This window comes from Tenrec ecaudatus, chromosome 14, assembly GCF_050624435.1.
Source record: "Tenrec ecaudatus isolate mTenEca1 chromosome 14, mTenEca1.hap1, whole genome shotgun sequence".
In the NCBI taxonomy this organism is placed as follows: Eukaryota; Metazoa; Chordata; class Mammalia; order Afrosoricida; family Tenrecidae; genus Tenrec; species Tenrec ecaudatus.
Window position 1 is genome coordinate 89,256,171 of NC_134543.1, and position 20,175 is coordinate 89,276,345.

General features: G+C 43.0%; 2 protein-coding genes and 1 pseudogene across 3 annotated transcripts in view; all 3 read left to right on the plus strand.

Moving 5' to 3' along the window:
• Positions 1-816: 816 nt before the first annotated feature.
• NOP10 (NOP10 ribonucleoprotein) lies at positions 817-1,555 on the plus strand. Its single transcript, XM_075530819.1, has 2 exons — positions 817-957; positions 1,208-1,555. Exons 1-2 carry the CDS (start codon positions 904-906, stop codon positions 1,346-1,348), a joined length of 195 nt encoding a protein of 64 aa, XP_075386934.1. The 5' UTR covers positions 817-903; the 3' UTR covers positions 1,349-1,555.
• Positions 1,556-5,712: 4,157 nt separating this feature from the next.
• Positions 5,713-20,175, plus strand: part of SLC12A6 (solute carrier family 12 member 6) — a 90,398-nt gene continuing 75,935 nt past the window's right edge. For both annotated transcript variants that reach the window (XM_075531648.1, XM_075531649.1), the window contains exon 1: positions 5,713-7,316. In XM_075531648.1, coding sequence (XP_075387763.1) covers positions 7,046-7,316 — 271 coding nt within the window. In that variant the 5' untranslated portion in view covers positions 5,713-7,045. The remainder of the gene's footprint in view (positions 7,317-20,175) is intronic.
• LOC142427042 (small nucleolar RNA SNORA73 family) lies at positions 11,980-12,152 on the plus strand (annotated as a pseudogene).

A 20,175-nucleotide genomic window follows, 5' to 3' on the forward strand; every position in this document is an offset into this window, starting at 1 on the left:
AATCCTTGCAGAGATAGTTCATGGAACTACAGATGCAAGCTGGATTTTGCAGAAGGAAAAAAGGCCGGCAGGGTTTTGTTAGCTATAAACTAAATATCTGTCCCAATGTCTTTGCCGTTATAAGTAATGCCGCCATGCTCGCCATTGTAATATCTTGGTTGTAGTTGCGTTGCTTTACGCTCGTCTTACAACTATTTCTCCGCTCTTTTAAAATTTGAAATGCTCCTATGGCGTGCATCCCATTGTGTTTCTTGTTAGTTACTCACCATTTAACAAGGAACGCTGAATCTGCGGCACCGAGACCTGAGTTAGAATCTTGTCTCGATCGCACACTTCACCAGTTTCATAAAATAGCTGTATGCTCTCTTTGCTGTACAGAATATGGAATACCCATCATGCACTCTTTACCGCCAATATTTTGAAAAGGGACGGGGGGAACCGGATGTAAAAGAGGGGAGGGAATTAAACCATCTTTTTTCTTCCCTAAGGTAAAGGGGCGCTGAATCCTAGAATACTTGTTTTCCCACATTTTCGAAACCCACTGCCTCTGAAATAGGTCTGGGTCGACCACTAAAACAGGATATATTCACAAAAGCACGGCTCACATCTATGCTACCCCCCTAAATATTGCCTCACAGTGGTTGGCACGCAAGTGGGCACACTCCACGTGTTTCAGAATCCTTGCAAGGTCCCAACTATAGCCCCGGCCAAGTCCACGCTAGGGCGCCCCCTCTTGGTTAGCTCGAGAGGCGGCCAAGCACGGACTACATTTCCCAGGATGCCTCGAGACGAGCTTCCGGCTCGGCGGAGAGGAAATTGACAGACACGTGGGACGGTCGCGTCTCACGGAGCTGCGGCTCGAACTGCATAGGCATTTGGGATATTGCCTGGAAAAGTGTGGTCATGTTTCTCCAGTATTACCTTACCGAGGAGGGAGACCGAGTGTACACGCTGAAGGTAAGGAGGGAAAGCAGGGTGTGAGCAGGAAGGCACTGGTGAGACTCGCCGCCGACTTCCGTAGGAGAGGGGACCCCGAAAGCCCAGCCCGTGGCGTGGTGGGCGCGCATCTTGTTGGTCCGCGCCCCGCGTGTCCCGATCCCGTTTTGTCTTTTTCGCGCTTCCAGTGGTGGAGGTTTTTGGGGGCGGCGGGGGGAGAGTTTTTACAGCACTGGTGTGCTGAGGTGGTTCGCCCTTTTCTTCCCAACAGAAGCTTGACCCCTTGGGGCAGCAGACCTGTTCAGCCCATCCTGCTCGGTTCTCCCCAGACGACAAATACTCGCGGCACCGAATCACCATCAAGAAACGCTTCAGGGTGCTCATGACCCAGCAGCCTCGCCCTGTCCTCTGATTGCCCGCCTCGTGGGTCTGTCTGCGCCCTCCTGCCGACCGTCGGAGACGTCGGAAGCCTCGTTGACCACATATGCCCTTTGGAACTCTGCCTTCAATCATGATTTTGTGTGGGAAATCGTGGTAGCGTCGCTTGTAAAGGGAAGGAATGCATTTGAAGCTTCAGATTATGAATTAAGGTCCCGTGATTAAAGAGGAAATGTTTTTATTTTCAAGAGCTTTTATTTCGGGCGGGGGTGGGGGTGGGAAGAATGGGGTAGAAACAAAAGCATTGGCCGGTAAAGAGTGCATGATGGTATTCCATATCCCAGAGGGCTTGAGGGCTTCAACCAGGTCACTGGCCAGTAAAGCTTTAGATGTTGCAATAGCTTCACTAGTGATGGGCTGTTACTGGGGGGAGGGTATTGGGAAGGGGAAGAAGGGCTGAGAAAGACTTTACAACTGTCAATATTCACCAAGAAATGTCACTTAATACTTGAAGTGATGGCATCTGACTCAAAATGGATAATCAACGAACAACCGCTTTCTGGGATTCCGACTCAGCTACCCTCAAAATGGAAGAATGGCTTGAAAAAGTGCTAGTAACTGTAGAGAAGACCACCGAATTTCAAGTTAGAAGTTCGTTCCCAACTTAATGATTCTTAATTTAGCCCCGGTTTTTCTACAACTTCTTAAAAATGTACGTGCTTTCTTATATACTTGTGCCTCTGGAAATATCCCCAGACTTTTAGTTTTATCTCTATCAAGGAATTGGCTTTCATGTGCACCCAACATATGTTCTCTCTCGGAGCTATTCTGTGGAATTCTCCATGGGTTTTAGTTTAGAAGGTGAGATACAAGTAGGGATTTTTATTCTTTTTTCCATTTTTGCTGAGAGTTAGTTTAGAAATTCAAAACTGGGAGAAATGTTATAGGACTTGATCTTCTGTCATGAGCACCCACAAGTGGGTTTCAGTGCAGCTACTTACAAAATACTGCATCCAGCCCCTCAAGGAATGTTATCTTCTTCCCCTTTGACAAGTTAGTCAACTTATTTCCCAATTTCACTCAGCTTTTGATACTGAATTGGATGGAATGTTTGTTCACTGATTTAAAGCTTGCTTTGTGGAAAATGTAGTATTCTAATTCTGCAATCGGTTTCTGTACTTCATCAGAATTCCATGCTCCCAAAGTAGAGGTAACTTGTGTTGGTGCAAACGTGGCTTATGAAGACCGGTTCTAAAAAGGAATAGGAAGATTTCTTTTAAACTACATCCACAGAAAAGTTCAGTACTGCTGAGAACAGGAACAGCGCTCTCCCCACCCACCCCTTAATAATAGACTTTGGTCATAGGAAACAGAAGATAAATGGTAAAATTTAGACATTCCTTTTCTACAGGCAATTGTGATTTCTTAGCCTATTCACTTGCTGAGTTCTTAGCACTGAGGGAATCCTAGGGATTTTAAAGAGTTACTTTATCCTAAGAAATGTAGGAAATCTGCATATCACTAGAAATCTATTGGTCTAGATCAGTAAGCAAATCCTGCAAACATTTCCATTTCTTTATAAACGTTCATTGATTTCTTGTTTTGTTTTACCATATCAAAGGCCAGGGGAGTTGATTTCTTTCTATCTGCTTTTGTTAGACTCTAGAGGCAGCCCCATAGCAACCCTGTGTACAACTGAACAAAGCACTACCCGGCCCTGTACCATCCTCACAATTATTTATTTGAAACTATTGCAGCTACTATGTGGATCCATCCAGGAGCACCTTCCTCTTGCTGCTCCTCTACATTACCAAGCATAATGTCCTCCAGGGACTGGTGTCTCCTGCTAACATGTCCAAAGCACATGAAGGGAAGTCTGTCATCTTTACCTTTAAAGAGTATTCTGGCTCTAGTTTTTCCAAGACAAGACCTATTTGTTCATTTGGCAATCCGCGGTACATCCATTATTCTAAACCAGCACTATGATTCAAATGTATCAATTCAGTGTCCAACTTCACATGCCTATGAGGAATTGAAAATACCCTGACTTGAGTCAGACACACCCTAGTCCTTTGTACAGCAGATGTCTCTATTGCAATGTGTTTGATCTCTTGGCTGCTGCTTCCATAAGCATTGGTTGTGGATCCAAAGCCAGATGAAAACCTTCATAACTGCAATTCTTTTTTGTTTAGCATGTTATTGGTGCAGTTGTGAAGATAATTGTTTTCTTGACATTGACTTGTAATCCATATGATGGCTGCAATCCTGGATCTTTGCCAAGTGCTTCAAGTCCTCACTTTCAGCAAGCAAAGTGTGTCATCTGCATACTACAGGTTAAGAGTTCTTCCAATCATACTACCACGTTCTAAGTATAATCCAGCCTCTTTGATTATTTGTTCATGCTAATCTGCTATAAAAACTGAAATGGAACTTTGGCCTAGAAATATTCCTAAACTAAAGGAGAAAAGGGAAACCGATGCATAGACTGAGGACTTTTTACTAAGAAGATCCCATAGTTATTAACATCTGGAAAGTAGCATGGACAATAGAGCTTGATTAGCACTCAATGACAGGGAAAGAAATATGTCGGTTATGTAGTATATATAGTTAAATGCAAATATACTGGCAATTTTTAAAACTAGGTGCTTAAAAAACTCAGCCTTTTATTTATTTTTTCTCCCCATTTTCTCAGGTGCAACATTTAAAAATAAAGTTTTAAATAGCAAGCCTGCCTGGGGAAACAACTGAAATCTCAGGGATGGATATCTTGTCTCTACATTGAAGCTGAGGACTTGGAAAGGAAAAGAGAATCTCACTTTATAAAGGATCAAGCTTGAGATGATTCACATTTAAAAGGAAATATATTTCTGATTTTATTAACTATCTTTTAAAGTAGACCTTGGGTTTTGTGTGCTACTTGTTAAAAGGAATTTATTGTCAGATAAGTGTTGGATTGTTAAACAAGATCAGTTTTTTAAACCCATGAGGCTATCTGCCTTTTTACTGATTTATAGCCTTGGACACCTAGAGGGTTATGATGAGTCAGAATTGATTCGATGGCAGTGGTGGTATGTGATCCAATGCTAATAATGCTGCCTAAAAATTACACTGTGGCTGGTGTGGACTCAAATTGTGTAATTTCTTGATCAAAACTATAGCAAATAACCTTCAGAAAAAATATTGATGAATCAACACATCCTGAATACCTTGTGCATTAATAAGCACGAGGGAAAATGTAATAAATGTATAGGGGAAAACAATAGTAATGAAGGCAACAAAGATTCTCAATGTATTAAGTCTATTTTTTTTCCTTTTTAAATCATTTTATTGGAGGCTCGTACAACTCTGATCACAATCCATACACACATCCATTGTGTCAAGCACATTTGTACATTTGTTTCCATCATCATTCTCAAAACATCTTTCTACTTGAGCCTTTATTTTCCCCTCCCTCCCGAACCTCCTCCCTCATGAACCCTTGATAAATTATAAATTATTGTTTTGTCATGTCTTGCACTGTCCGATGTTTCCCTTCATAAAGTGGCCCGGCCACCTTTCTGTTGTCCATCCCCCAGGGAGGGGGTTATATATAGATCCTTATGATGGGTTCCCCCTTTTCCTTCCCCTTCCCCTCCTGGTATCGCTACTCTCATGATTGGTCCTGAAGTCTACTGTTCTTTAATGGAAGTACAGTCCCACTAGAATAAATGGACATGGTGTTCAAAAACTAACAAAGAATATATGTTAGCATAAATCTCAGGATACTATGATGTGCTAGGCCAGACTGACCGCAAGGTGACATTCCATGAGGGTCATACCTAGGTTTATGGGATGGGTGGGAGGCGCTCTGGCGGTGTAGTGGGTTACTCACTGGGCTGCTGACTGCGAGGTGCACAGTTCAAAATCACCAGCTGCTCTGCCGAGAGAGGCTCTCAATTCCTGCAAAAAAGTTAGTATTGGAATCGGGGCAGTTCTATCCCGGCAATAGGATTGCTGGGAGTCAGAATTAACTCCATGGCAGTAGTGAGTTGCAATTTTTAAAGAAATCATGAGCTTTAGATACACTTTTAATGAGAGTTAGATCTTGAGGTTCTGAGCCTCAAGGGTATCATCATGGGGTAATTTCGGAGTGCCTTACTGGAAAACCGCCAAACAAAAAACCAAAAAATTGTGCGGGTTTTTGTTTTTTTTTTGCTTCCCCTCCCGTTTCCCCGCGGCTGTGGACTACAATTCCCGCCATGCCCCGGGGCCCGCACGCTTGGCCCCGCGCTCCGCGCCCTCTGCCCGCCGGGCCGTTGCGGCCCCAGGCTAACGCATGCGCCTAGCCCTTCGTTCCCTCAAGGGCTGCAGGGGCGGGGCAGGGCGGGGCTCCCCGAATCGCGAGGGAAGCTGCCGCCCTCTGGCCACTCTGCTAGTGTCCTCGGACGGTTAACCTCGAATGAGGAACGAGTGGGGAGGGGCTGCGGAGGCGCGGGGCCTGCCCGCTCGGCCCCGGGCCGTGGGTGGCGAAGTCACGTAACGGCTCCTCGGGCGTCTAGTCGGCGAGGGGGCGCCCTTCCCGGCCGCCCGCGTCTTCCCTGGCTGCGCGCGCCGCCGCTCCGAAACAGTTACCGGCTAGTAAACAACAGCTGCGCGCGCAGCCGCATCAGCTGGCGCCGGGATCTCGCACCTGCGACCTCCTCCTCCCGGTCTCCCCGCCGCCGCCGCCTCTCCATCCCCGAGCAGCCTACGTGGCCCGCTCCTCTTCGGCTAGGACTCGGCGGAAGGACAGCGAGGGGCTGCCCTGCACCGGGGCGCTGGTAGGGAAGGAAGCGTCTTGTGGCAAAAAGGGGGTGCCCCTTCCCATGTCACGCAGGAGCAGCTCAGTGAGCAGACTGGGGTTCGATGGACTAGCGACGACTTGCCACGACCCGGAGCTGCAGTTCGAGGTGTCTTGAGCGGCTAGCGGTTTCCTCCCAGAGCTCAGGGACCGGGAGCGCGGGCCAGCCACCCCGAGACCTCTGAGCGCCGGCATCCCTCCGCCCCTGCCTCGTCCTTGGCTCCCCTTCCACCCCTCGTTCTCCTCCAGCCGGTAGTGTGGAATCTTTTTCCCGTTATGCATGCGCACCTTTCCCACCAGACCCAAGTGGATCGTCGGCCTCAGAAACATCGAGTGGCTCTGCACACACCTCCTCCCAGCCAGACCCGCGAGGTGTTCACCTGATACAACAGGTGGCCGGCGTACACCTTTTTGCGATCTCATCTATGCTATGTTCGCCCGATAAGGGCGGGCCTGCATGCACTTTGCTCGGCTGGAACCCTGCAACATTTCGCCAGATCAGAACTACCTACCTCTGCCTGAACCTGCGGGCCGCGGGGAGACTTCTTCACCTGCTGCGCTGAGACCATGGCCCTGAGTCCTGAGCCCTGGACCAGGGCAGATAACTAGGTCGCTTGTTCATTGGGAACGACATTGCCGAGAGTGACATCCTTTTGTCCTCGTTTCACCCTCTCTCCCTTCCTCAAAACATCCCCCCTTCTCCTCGCACCTCCTTATTGGTGGTGAACTTTCTAGGATGGTTTGCTTGAATTCTGACTAGGAGTCTTTGGAGTTTTTGTCTTATAAATCAAGGTAATTGAGGGTTTTTTTTGTTTTCAACTTCCGCAATCAAAATTGATATAGGAGAAAAGATTTGGAGGGAGTGTCCTGGTTGGTTTTTTTTTTGGTCCTCAAAAAGGAATTTTTAAAAAAATGCATCCTCCCGAAACCACCACCAAGATGTCTTCAGTTCGGTTCATGGTGACCCCCACCAAGATCGATGACATTCCAGGTCTGTCAGACACCAGCCCGGACCTCAGCTCGAGATCTAGTTCCCGAGTGAGATTCAGCTCCCGGGAAAGTGTGCCTGAAACCAGCCGCAGCGAGCCCATGAGTGACATGTCAGGGGTCACCACTTCGCTCGCCACGGTTGCCCTGGATCCAGCCAGCGACCGGACTTCCAACCCCCAGGATGTTACTGAGGGTAAGTGGAGATACAGGACAGGACACTGCCCTAACTGGCCCAGTTAACCTCCACCATCACCTATTTAAGGCATCATTTTCCCATTGCACAATCATTGGCTCTCCCTTTCAAAGCACCTTTTCTTGAGATGCTTACGAACCCCGTGGAATGGAATATTGGTAGCTCAGTTCATCTCCACAGTAGTCATTGAAGGAAGGAGTGTGGCAAGCAGAAAAGTAGATTTATAGGGTTCCATACTCATTTTTGCCTGTCTGGAATTGAAAACGGATAAGGATTTTGGTTAAAAGAGTGTGAATTGTTCTCAGCACATGAATTAAATTGTAACATTTAGAGGCCTGGAGGTCGTGCTGTCATAACAAGTTTTGGGGTTTTCCACGATTAAGTTCTGTTTTAAAGGGGAGTTAAGAATAGTTTTGATCAAAAAAAAAAGAATAGTTTTGATCATATCTTAGTGACATTCCTCCAAGGACTTCTGCCATTGAATCCTCACAAAAAAAATTGTTTTTTCTTTAATGTTTTATAGAGAACTTCTAGTAGCTAAACCTACCCAAGGTGTGCTACCATTTGAATGGGTTTATAAAGAGATTTGGGGACCTGATGCTCACATAATTTCCGTTCTTTGCACTGTAAATGAAATATACTTACTGAGTAACAAAAAAAATAAAATATACTTACTGAGTCTTAGTGAAGGAGCCCGAATGACTTACTGAATGGGTTACCTGTTGAGCTGCTTAGGGCAAGGTCACAGTTCTACACCACCACGCTGCTCAGAGAGAGAACGATGAGACTTTCTCCTATCCTATCCCAGGGTCGCTGTGAGTCAGAATTGAGTCTCAGTACGTAGTCACAGCCACACACAAGCCACTTCTGATTCGATATTGACCACTGGAGCCCCTTAGCTGCCTAAACCAATTGGTTGCAGCTGGCTTGGCACTTTTCATTCGATGTAGTGGGAATGAACTTGGTGGCAGCTCAGCGTGGTTTAGTAAAGGGAAAGGTTTCAGAAAAGGATGACAAAATGTGGACCATTTGGGGACCTAAAATGGAAAAGTGAAAACTGGTATATTGTTCCACACAGTTTAATGTATTCCAGCTAACTTACCGGTAGATCTTTCGGAGAGACTCTTAAAAAGGGTATTCGACCCCAACTTTGAAAACCATTCTATCAGCCAAGTTGTGAAAGCAAGACTCACCCATTTCCGGTGTCAGGAAATACTGGTCCTCCTAACAAAGAGTGCAGAAAACAAGAATGATTTTAGTTCCTTAATTCTGTTTGTGCTTTTTAAGGTCTGGCCACCACCTGGAACTGATAAAATTTAGTTATAGAATGCACTCGTTCCTGACCATTTCACCTCTGAGGGGAATATTACAGGTTCGCCTCTGATAATATGGTCAGTTCCTGGATTTGGCCAATTTTAAGTTCTTGACGGATTTCCAAGGTGGTCCTTGAAACCGCCGTGGGGAAATAGAATGACACGATGATGAAGTTTTCCATGAACCTTTTGAAACCTCGTACGTATCACTGTGCCAGAATTACCCGATGAAGTTAAAAAATATTTTCTCCTTTCCTCATCTCCCAAATTCTAGATTGTAGTTTTTATTTTAATCTATCACAGTCTTTTTAGGTGGTTTACCAAAAAGACAAAACAACAGGTAAAAACTGAGTGTTCATTTCTTTATGTTGTCATCCCTAGGTGATTTATACTTGATTGTTGTTGGACTTTGACTCGGATGGTATTAAATGGGTCTTTACAAAGTGGACTTATTCTAGTACTGTGTTGCCGTGACAGAACAGGATCCTTGTCCAGGCCGCTGTTCCTATATTTAAGCATTCCTTGCAGTCCTAGACTGGTGTAGTCTTACAATACAGGCTAAAAATAGAGGCATACTTAGGTGAAGACTGTTGTGTAGCTGGGTTTGGAAGGTAAAGCTTGACTCTAAGAGAGTCCTAACAATGTGTACATCCCCTCTGGCACCAGAATGAATGGGAAGCACTTTCCCCATTTTTAAAAACTTTGCTTCTTCACTTTACCCATGGAACTGTATGTTTTTTCTTTTATTATTATTGTTTTTTAATCATTGGGAGCTCATACCACTCATCACAATCCATACATACATCAATTATGTAAAGCACATTTCTACATTCATTGCCCTCATCATTCTCAAAACATTTGCTCTCCACTTAAGCTCCTGGCATCAGCTCCTCACTTTTACCCCTCCCTCTCCGCTCCCCCCTCCCTGAAGGACCCTTGATAATTTATAAATTATTATTTTGTCATATCTTACACTGTCCGATGTCTCCCTTCACCCACTTTTTTGTGGTCCGTCTGGCGGGGGGTGGGGGGTGTTGTATGTAGATCCTTGTAATCAGTTCCCCCTTTCCACTCCACCCTCCCAGTATTGCCACTCTCACCACTGGTCCTGAAGGGATCATCCGTCCTGGATTCCCTGTGTTTCCAGTTCCTATCTCTACCAGTGTACATTCTCTGGTCTAGAAATATTTGTAAGGTAGAATTGGCATCATGATAGTGGGGGGAGGGGGAGGACTCATATAGGACTAGAGGAAAGTTGTATGTTTCATCGTTGCTACACTCACCCTGACTGGCTTGTCTCCTCCCCTAGACCCTTCTGTAAGGATCCAGTTGCCTACAGATGGGCTTTGAGTCTCCACTCCATTCTCCCCCTCATTCACAATGATATGATTTTTTATTCTTTGATGCCTGATACCTGATCCTATTGGCACCACGTGTTCACACAGGCTGGTGTGCTTGTTCCGTGTGGGCTTTGTTGCTTCTGAGCTAGATGGCTGCTTGTTTACCTTCAAGTCTTTAAGACCCCAAATGCTATACCTTTTGATAGCCGGGCTCCCTCAGCTTTCTTCACCACATTTGCTTATGGACCCACTTTGTCTTCAGTGGTTGTGTCCGAAAGGTGAGAATCATGGAATGCCAGTTTAATAGAACAAAGTATTCTTGCATTGAGGGAGTACTTGAGTGGAGGCCCAATGTCCATCTACCTTAATACTAAATCTATAAATATATGCACATAAATCTATTTCCCTAGCCACATATAAACATATTTACATGCCTTTATTTAGACCCTTATAAATGCCCTTTGCCTCCTAGCTCTTTCCTCTATTTCCTTTTACTTTCCTAGACCTTTATAAATGCCCTTTGCCTCCCAGCTCTTTCCTTTATTTCCTTTTATTTTCCTCTTGTCCCACTATCATGCTCAGCCTTCATTTGGGTTTCAGTAATTCTTCTTGGTTACATTACCCTTGACCACGCCCTACCAGGCCTCCTCACCACTGATTTGGATCACTTGTTGTTCCCTTGTTAATACCACTTCTTCCCCCCCCCCCCCATCTCCCCCAATCCCATGTCTACCCGGAACTGTTGGTCCCATTTTTTTCTCCTCCAGATTGTTCATCTTATTTAGACAGACCTGCGGAGATAATAACATGCACACAAACAAGACAGAGCAAAACCAAGCAACAAAAGAAAACAAAACAACAAAAAGCCAATGACAAAAAATCCAAGAAACAACACAACAACAACAACAAAGAAAAGCTCGTAGTTAAAGAACTGTGTTGACCTTTAGGAGTGTTTTCCGGTTTAATCTGATGGGGTGTCAAGCCCTGGCCCCAAAGTCTATTTTTGGTATTCCCTGGGGACTTCGTTGCTCTGTTCCCCTTGCTGTTCTGTTGTACACCCCTAGTGTTTTGCCTCAGTGTGGTGGGATCAGATCAGGTGGAATTCCCACATTTTGTCTCCAGTGTTGTCCCCTGTAGGGCTATGGGTCATTGAGGGATGTCGTGTCTCATAAGGGGGCCAGCCATATGGTCTTCTCTGGGGATTGGCTGCTCTGAGACTTGAAATCGTGCTCAGGGCTTGGTGAGCCAGGATGTGCTCCAATCTCTCTTCCTTCCCCTTCATTTGCTCTCCTGTGCTTTGACCAGCTATGTCCCTCTCCCAGAGCTGCAGCTTCAGTGCTGTCCTGTGAAATAAATTCTTCTGGGGGGAGCGGCAGCTTTCCATGTAGTTGGGATTGGGACCCGCCCCTCAGACCTCTCCACTGGTTCCCTACTCCATGCCCGTGTGTTGCATTCACATCTTAGAGCACTGGGTGGAAGTCTGGTACCTCTTTCCCTCCGGAGAGATAAACAATACCCGTCCCTTGGGTTGGTTAGTGTATATTTTTTCTTAAGATGACATTTACCCTCTGATATATTTTCCCTGCTGTTAGAACCGTTTAGAAATATAATTATGACAGATTTTGTCTCATGTTAGGGCTTAGATGTAGGTCTTGAAAGGGGCCTGTTAAGAAAATCAAGGACATAATGTCAGTCTTTACCTTTTAGGAGAAAGGACTAGATTTAGTGCAGGAAAACAGTCACTGCTCTGCATTAGACTCCTTAAGCTCATGTTATTTCAGAATTATTTTTGTTATTTTAATGTTTACAAGTCTGATTTTTTTTCCTTGGCTCTTTTCATATGCTTATTTGGTGGTACCATCAGTGTGATTCCCTGTTTCCCCACCCCTGTGCCCTCTGCATTTCTTCCTGTACAGAGACTTCCTACCTGAAGCGTGTTTTGTCATGCAGCTTTAATACCATACGTTTTTAACTGATAGCAGCTCAGCAAATACGTACTCCCCGCCATACCCCGCGTGGATATCCCCAGAGATCACCCTCCTCGGCCTCTGTCCAGGTGGCGTGGAGTCCTTGTCCTCGACTTGGGAAATCAAGCCGGGCCTCCGTCTGCGCCTGCATTTTCCTACAGCTTCTCGGAGCCCTGTGGACAGTGACTGAGAAGACAAAGCACTCAGGAAACAGCCCTCTAAAACCCCCTCCTGGATCTAGGTTCTTTGCTGTTAATTAAGTTAGACTTATTTTCTACTTTGTTGCAGAATGCTCAGAATTTCAAATATTATTAAGAGCAATTTCAACTCTACATCTATAACCACAGTGAGGAAAAGAAAGGGCCTCTCTTCCAGTTTGGCCTTTGTTTTTTAATCCTTCCGTTTTTGGTCTGGTGAGTTGAATGCTTAAAAGACATTACAAATACGTACTTCTTGAGGGATCCTGGTAGAAACTGATAATAGGCTCTCTGTGTTTTGGAGCTCATGGTATAGTGGTGAAAATGACATGTATGCTGCCCAGTCCTTCCCCCAACATTAACTGGGCATTTCCTATGCATCAGGCCCTATCCTGAATGTTACAGATGTAGAACGAAGAAAAGGATCCAGTATCTGTACTCGGGAATTTTATGATAATATAGAGAAAGCAAACAAACGTTCATGTAAATTATCACGTGGTAAGTGTAGCAATAGAAATATGTAAGAATACAGGCAAGGCATAGGATGAACTGTGGTAAAATGGAGAACTTGTGGTTAGGCTGTTGCATGCTGGAGTTAATAGTCTCAGGTGGGACAGCTCCCGTGTTACCGTGGTTCAGGGTGTTTCTGTGAGAGAGGGTTTCTGAAGTGAAAAGCCCGCTGACTCAAGGAGATCTAATACCGCTTTTGAGAATGGCGATAGGGTTTGAACCAATCTTTGGCTTAGCAGTTCAATGCTTAACCCACAGTGACACTAGGGCTCCTTTAATTATCAGTAGGTCGTAGAAAACATGTGTTTGCACTTGGAGCCACATAGAAATTTTGCCTACACAAATCAGCTAATCTTATACCGCCTTCAGGGTAGGTAGCTCTCATCCTCCCATGCTAGGATTAAATCAAAGTAATACTTGACACGAAAACTTGGAAAGCTATGTTTTGCTCTTTTTTGGAATGCATTTCTAAATACCAAACACGTATTTTTCAAAGAAACTTAATATGTTTTGCCTAAAATATGTGAATTATATTAGAAGGCCCTGGATAGGGCTGAGGGAATTGTAGAACAAAACTCAATTCATAAAAATAAAACAAATCCGGCTTACTGGTCAGATCAAGACTGGTAGAGCCCCTGAGGCTATGGTCCCTTTCACCCTTTAGGTCTGGAAATAAATTCACCCCCATGATGCAGTTTTCACAGTAGATGGTCCTATCGGGGGAACAGTAACAGTGGGAAAGTATACATACTTTACAATAATTAACCACATGAGATCAACTAAGTTCAGAAGCATTAGAAAAGAAGAATGTCAACGTGGGGAAGGAGTGGGACAAGTGATGCTCCATTGTGGTCATTGCAATCAATGACATGAAACCAAATATGTATTAATTTGTGCAGTGGTAAACTCATCTGTGTTTAAGCCTTCTTTCAATTCACAATTTAAAATTTTGAAAGAGAAAAAAAAGACTTAACATGTGAACTACATTTTACTGCATGTCTCAGGTGACTATGATCCTTCTTTTTAATGTAAACCCAGTTCTTTTCATCGTTCTGGCTCATGGTGGCCCTGTGTGTTGTGGAGTAGAACTGCACTCCACAAGATTCTTAACTACTGATTGTTCCTAAGTGGGTAAACAGACCTTTCTCCCACAGGACCTCTGCGTGGATTCAAACCTTCAACTTCGTAGTTGACAACCAACCATGTTAACTATTTGTACCACTAGGTTAAATATACTTTCTGAATTACACGGTTATTGAATGCTATCTATGTTTCACTCTTGACACTAATCATAAGCAAGCTATAATGTTGTAAAAGGCAGAGAGTCGTTTTATACAAATACATTGATTTAGGATCTTCCTAGGTTGCCTAATAGCCTTCTCTGATTATATGTTTATAAACGCTTTCTCAATATCACTTGTCCAAAACATTGTGGTTATAGACCACACTGTTTTTCTCTCATCCTTTCTATACAGCTAATGATTAAAGTTTAATAATATACTACTTTTCACCACAAGACAGTCAGACAAATGCAGACTGTGGGAGTTGTATCGATGGTGCCCAACAACAGCAGTAGAATAACTTTATTCTTGTTGCAAATAAAGGATACGTGGTGGTAGAAGTGGTAGCGGGAAGCAAAAGGAGCCAAATGAAATATGTGACTGTGAATGACGACCTGATTAAAACTACTGGACAAAGACACTTTTGAGATAATTGAGGAAATTTTAGCATATACTTGGTATTAAATGATATTAAGGAATTATTTTCTTAGCTATATTTGTGTCACTGATGTAATCACTGTTATCTGTAGAGATACATACTTCAGTTTTTGTAGGTGAATCGAATATTTTCAGGGTTTATTTCAAAATTCTTCTGCCAATCCCCCAAATAGAGTTGGAGAGAGACAAACTTCATTGGCAAATTTGACAGTTTGCTGCTGCAGAGTTAAAGTTATGGGAGAGCTCATTTTACTGTTCTCTCCATTTTGCAACTTAGAGTAGTGTTTTGATGGAAAGTATTTCCTAAATATAGAGGCCCTTGAATAGCTTTGGGGCTATTTAGTCATGAGGAATTTTAGATTTTGAGCAAGAGAGACAGACACGTGTGTTTTGGAATATTAATGTGCTATTGAATGTGTATGTTTGGAAGTGTTTCAAAAGACTGTTTTAAATGTTAAAAAGCAATTAAGAATGGTGCTTTAATAGAAAGCTTTCTTTTTCATCCTGTCCTACCTATTTGAGTAAATATCAGTGACTGCTACTCTGGTTGTGCCCAACTTAGTTTTTTTTTTTTTTGTCTTTGGTTGGTTTTTGGGTTTTTTTTCCCCATCTCCTCACTAATTCTTTCCACCTTGAGCCCACTTGTTGTTTTTTTTCTTTTCAGTGCCTCTTTCTTCATCTAAGAGCCTCATAAACTTTCCTTTTGCTGTCCCCTTTACTGGCATGGAAGGAAGCAAATGAAGGAGGTCAACAGTTTGGGGGACTTGGAGCTGCAACAGTTCTGTTTTCTTGCTTTAAGACAGAATAAGGGGAATTGTTTCGAATGCTAATATTCAAGGCAACACGCAGTAACCTATCTGTGCTGACTGAGTTCATGTTCCACAATTTATCCCCAGGTTCTGATGTCCATTGCAATGGCTACACGGAACTCATAGACACATTTCTTGATTAAAAGGTTTATTAAGGGAGTTAACAAGTGGCAATGCCAGTGAGAAAGGCTCAGGGTTGAGTTGTATCAGGACATGTGACAAAGTTCTGTCACTTCTGCTAACCAATGCCCCAAAAGACGTGCCACTTTGCTATAAACAACCCTGCAAGCATTTTGCAGGAAATTCTGTGGGTCTGTAAGGTCAAGTTCCTGAAGGACGTGCCCAGAGGCACCCTACTCCAGGAGCCAGCCTCTTGCCCAGAAGCACTCCGCCTCCTTGCTCCTAGAGTTGAGAAGTCGGTCCCTCTGTGCCATGCTCTGACTCCTGCTTCTGCTGCTGCTCCTCTGAAGTTGTGCTTTTCTTCTGGATCCAGGAGGTTCCCTACACAGAAATCGCAGGTTCAGAGGACGAGCCCCGCTCCTGGCTCTTGTGGTAATCAGCCGATAGCCCTCCTGGGAGTAGTGTGTGCAGTTACTCACAGGTGAATCTTATGAGTATCTTCCCCCGCCTTTTAAGCAGACCCTTAAAGGGAACAGTTGTTTAGTGGGAGTTCCAGACTTTGCCTAGAAAAACCACATTAAATAATTCACTGCCCCTGCACTCTCAGGATGCTTTTGGATCGTGATTACCTCTCCTTTTGCTTTCTCTGCATAATAAATGCGTTTGGACCAACATGACCTTTGTGCACTGTAAAGGAAAATAGTATCCTTTCCTCTATACCTAGAGCCATTATGGTTCTGAATGGATGATTTGCCAAGGGAAGTACAGGCTGGGGTTGAGGGCCTTTCCCTGCCTCTCTAGCCTGGTGCCCTATGTACATTCAGTGCATACATACCTGCTGGGACTGGTACCACGGAATAATGTGTGTTTGAGTTCATGATGTGTGCTTCTTAGCAGTAGGCACCAAAGTTTGGAGAGTTAACATTGTGGAAACTCTGAAAGTATTTTATTATGTGACTGTTCAGAGCAAATATTATGTTAATGAAGCTTTAGAAATCTTAGCATTAAAAAGGAAAAGTCCAACAAGAGATTACATATTAACATCCTGTATTTCAGTGCACTTTTTATAATTGTAGTAATTATTTTTGAAGGTACAAGCTCACGTTTGCAGAATATACATTATGCACACATACTTCGACACACATTTAGAGCACCTTGTCCAAAATTCACAAGTTCAATAATTGATTAATAGGAAATGGTGTTACCATAGATGCAAAATTCCAAAAGATTGTGCCTCATTTTAACATCTGATAATGAAGTGTCTTTTAAAATATACTTTATTGGGATTTTGGTGAAACTTATACTAAGTTAGGTTCGTACTTGACAATTTCTAATCAATAACATTAATGTTGCATATTTCAACATTCTTTTTCATTCCATTTTCTTTGTTCGTTTATGATACTTTAACTTCCCCACCAACTTATTTTCTCACCTTGCTGCCCTATGGTCTCATACAAATTTTGTTGCTGTGCTGCTGTGTTACTTCACACAAAAACGTGTTTTCAGGTATTCAAGGTTCTGGTCCTTTTTTATCCCCCTCCATCCTACCAGCCTGCCTCACACTTTTGAAGAATTTCTAAGCTACTGTTAGATAACCTGTGGAACTTACAGTTACGATTTCACAAATCAAGGCAATAAAATAAATCACCCTGAAAGACTATATCAATCTGAAGGTACTTTTGGATAACTGGGGAAAATGCAAGGGCTGAAGCTGTATCAAGAAAATGTTTTAAAAATCATTTTATGGGGAGCTCTTCCAAATATTGTAACAATGCATAATTGATTTAGATCAACTGTAATTGTACAATTACTGTCACTATCATTTTCAAAAAATTTTCTTTCTTCTTGAACTCTTCGATAACTGCTCCCCGCAAATTTTTTTTTTAAACTGACGTGTAGTTGTAAAATGCAGGAGTAGGAAACAGAAACAGGGACTTGCAGGTATGTTGGATCTTAATCATAACTTCAGTTTTCTGTTTTTGTTGTTTCTTTTTGTAATTTCCAGGGTTGTGAGCCACCCCCTACTTTCCTCATTAATCAGAGGCAGCTTCTGATTTGCATTTTATTACCTATTGTTAATATTCAGTTGACAACATAATGTTTGTAGTCAGAATCATTTGGCAGATAACTTTTTAAAAAGTAAAATGACACTTGAAGTTCCCACATTTTACCAGAGAAGTTTCCTTTTAAATTTGGAATAAGGATATTCATCTTTGTTGTGTACGTTTTTTGTTTGGGGGAAGCTGTGAGAAATAGAACTCAACTGAAGTTTGCCGCCTGTCTATTATGCAGGGATACAGAAGAGGCTTTCCACTGCTGTGGTGATGTGCAGTCTGGAGACCCACAGGGCCAGTTACATGCTGCCTCAGGTCGCTATGAGTCAGAATTGACTCAGTGGCTGTGAGTTTTGGTTTATTGTGAGAGCATTTGCCTTTGTGACATGTAAACATTCTCTACAGCCAGAAAGAATACGTGTTTTCACAAATGACTAGATTTACATCCTAAGCTGTGTGTAAAAGCATATGGTATGTTGATTTCCCCCCTCCTAGTTAGCAATATGTAATATTCCAAACAAAATTTAAGAACTCATAGGAAGTAGAAAGCATTCTTCCCCAATCCACAGAAAATAGAACTCGCTGGCCATTGAATCTAATTCATGAGGGTAAATCTTTCCTAGAAAATTCATCAATTTTGATTTAAAAAAAAAAAATTTTTGAAAGTATGCTTTTCATACTTTCGTTGTTTTTTCCATTGTCACCAAATTACTTTCCACTCCCAGTGACCCTGCAAGACAGAAATCTTCCCGGAAGCAGACAGGCGCATCTTTCTCCTGGGAGCAGCTGGGTGGACTCCTAACTGCTGACGCTGACCTTTCCTCCAGAAGCCCAGCGATTGCTGTGGGACACCAGGGCTCTTTCCTGTCATGAACCTGGGATTTTTCTCATCTAGGAGAATTGGGTCAGCAGCCCAAAAGGCTGAAGCAGCTATCAAATTACTCTCCCATCAGCTGTCCTACTTCCTGTCCCCCAACCCCCACTAGTGAAGACTTTTGAAAGTTTAGGTTCCTGGAGTAGTAGGAAAATGTGGTGGTTTTCTCAGGGTTCTTTCTGAGCTTAACTGCATTGTACTTACTGTCTTTGTTTATACTCTTGGTGGCATAGCAGGTTATGGGTTAGTTTGCTAATTATAGGGTCAGCAGTTTGAAACTACTAGCCACTACGAGGGAGAAAGATGAAGCTTTCTTTTCTGAAGAGTTAGTGTCAGAAATCCACCAGGGCAGTTCTGCTCTGCCCTGGAGTTGCTGTGCATCAGAACTGACTTGATGGCAGTGAAAGCTTATTTATTATATCATTAATTTGAGTAATAGTTCTATTAATTGATCTTGCTTGAAGGTATGTATATAGGTATTATCTGATGGCACACACCATTGTACTTTACGATAAATATTGAGTACTTTTAAAATAACGTATTTTTAAAACAACATATTTTAATGGTTTTTATAACATGGTTTTATTTCCAGTTTCATTGTGAACATTTTCCTTTGTCTTATATTACATAGTACTGCATAATATGGAGGAAACGTAAATTAACCAGCCTAGTTGGGAAAATTTAAATACAATTTTTTCCCAAGGAGACTTCATTCTTATACCTTGAGATAAAATGAGCAGATGGATCTTGACTCAAAGCAGAGAACACCAAAAAGATGTTTACTGAATGTACTTTTAACTATGCCAAGGCATTCAACTATGGATTACAACAAACTGGACCACCTTGAGAAGAAAGGGAATTCCTGTAAGCCTAATTGTACTCATTCAGAGCATGTACAGAGATCAAGAGGTTGTTGTGTGACAAAACAAGGCAATTCTGCCTCGTTTAAAATCAGAAAAGCTATGTCAGGGTTGTATCACTATACTTAAACAACCTATATGCTGAGCAAATAATCAGAGAAGCTGGGTTATATGAAGAAGAATGTGGCGTCAGAACTGGAAGAAGTTTTATTAACAACCTGCGAAACACAAAGGACACAGTTTGCTATGCTGAAAATGAGGAGGACTTAAAGCATTTGCTGATGAAGATCAAAGATTGCAGCCTTTGATATGTATTATAACTCAATGTGCAGAAGACCAACATCCTTACAACTGGACCAAGAGGTAACATAGTGATAGATGGTGAGAAGGTTGAAGTTGTCAATGATTTTGTGTTGTTTGGATCCAAAATCAGTACTATTGGAATCAGCATTCTAGAAATCAAGAGATGTATTGCATTTGGTAAATCTGCTGACTTTAGAGAATTGAAAGCAAGGATGTTGTTACTTTGAGGATTATAAAGTTTGCCTAACACAAACCATGGTATTTTCACTTGCCTTGTATGCATGTGAAAGTTGGGCATTGAATAAGAAAGACCAAAGATGAATCAATGCATTTGAATTGTGCTGGAGAAGAACTTTGAAAGTACTATGGACTGCTAAAAAGACCAACCTATCTGTCTTGGAAGAAGTCCAGCTAGAATGTTCCTTAGAAGCAAAGATGGCGAGGCTTCATCTCAAACACTTTGGACATGTTGTAGGGGAGAGCAGTCTCTGGAGAAGGACATCATGTGTGGCAAAGTACAGAGGCAACAAAAAAGAGAAAGGCTCTTAAGGAAAGGAGTGCACCAAGGGGTCAAGCATAGGAACAATAGTGAAGATGGCACAGACCTGGGCTGCTTTTTGTTCCGTTTTGCGTGGGGTCACTCGGAGTCAAAACCACTCCTCAAGTGAAAGGGCGAGGCTTTCTACTCCCACAAAGAGTTAGAGCCTCAGCTACTTAGAGGGGCACTTTTACTCAGTTCTGTAGAGTCGCTATTGGTTGGCACTGACTCAGTGGCAGTGACTTTGGTTTTGGTG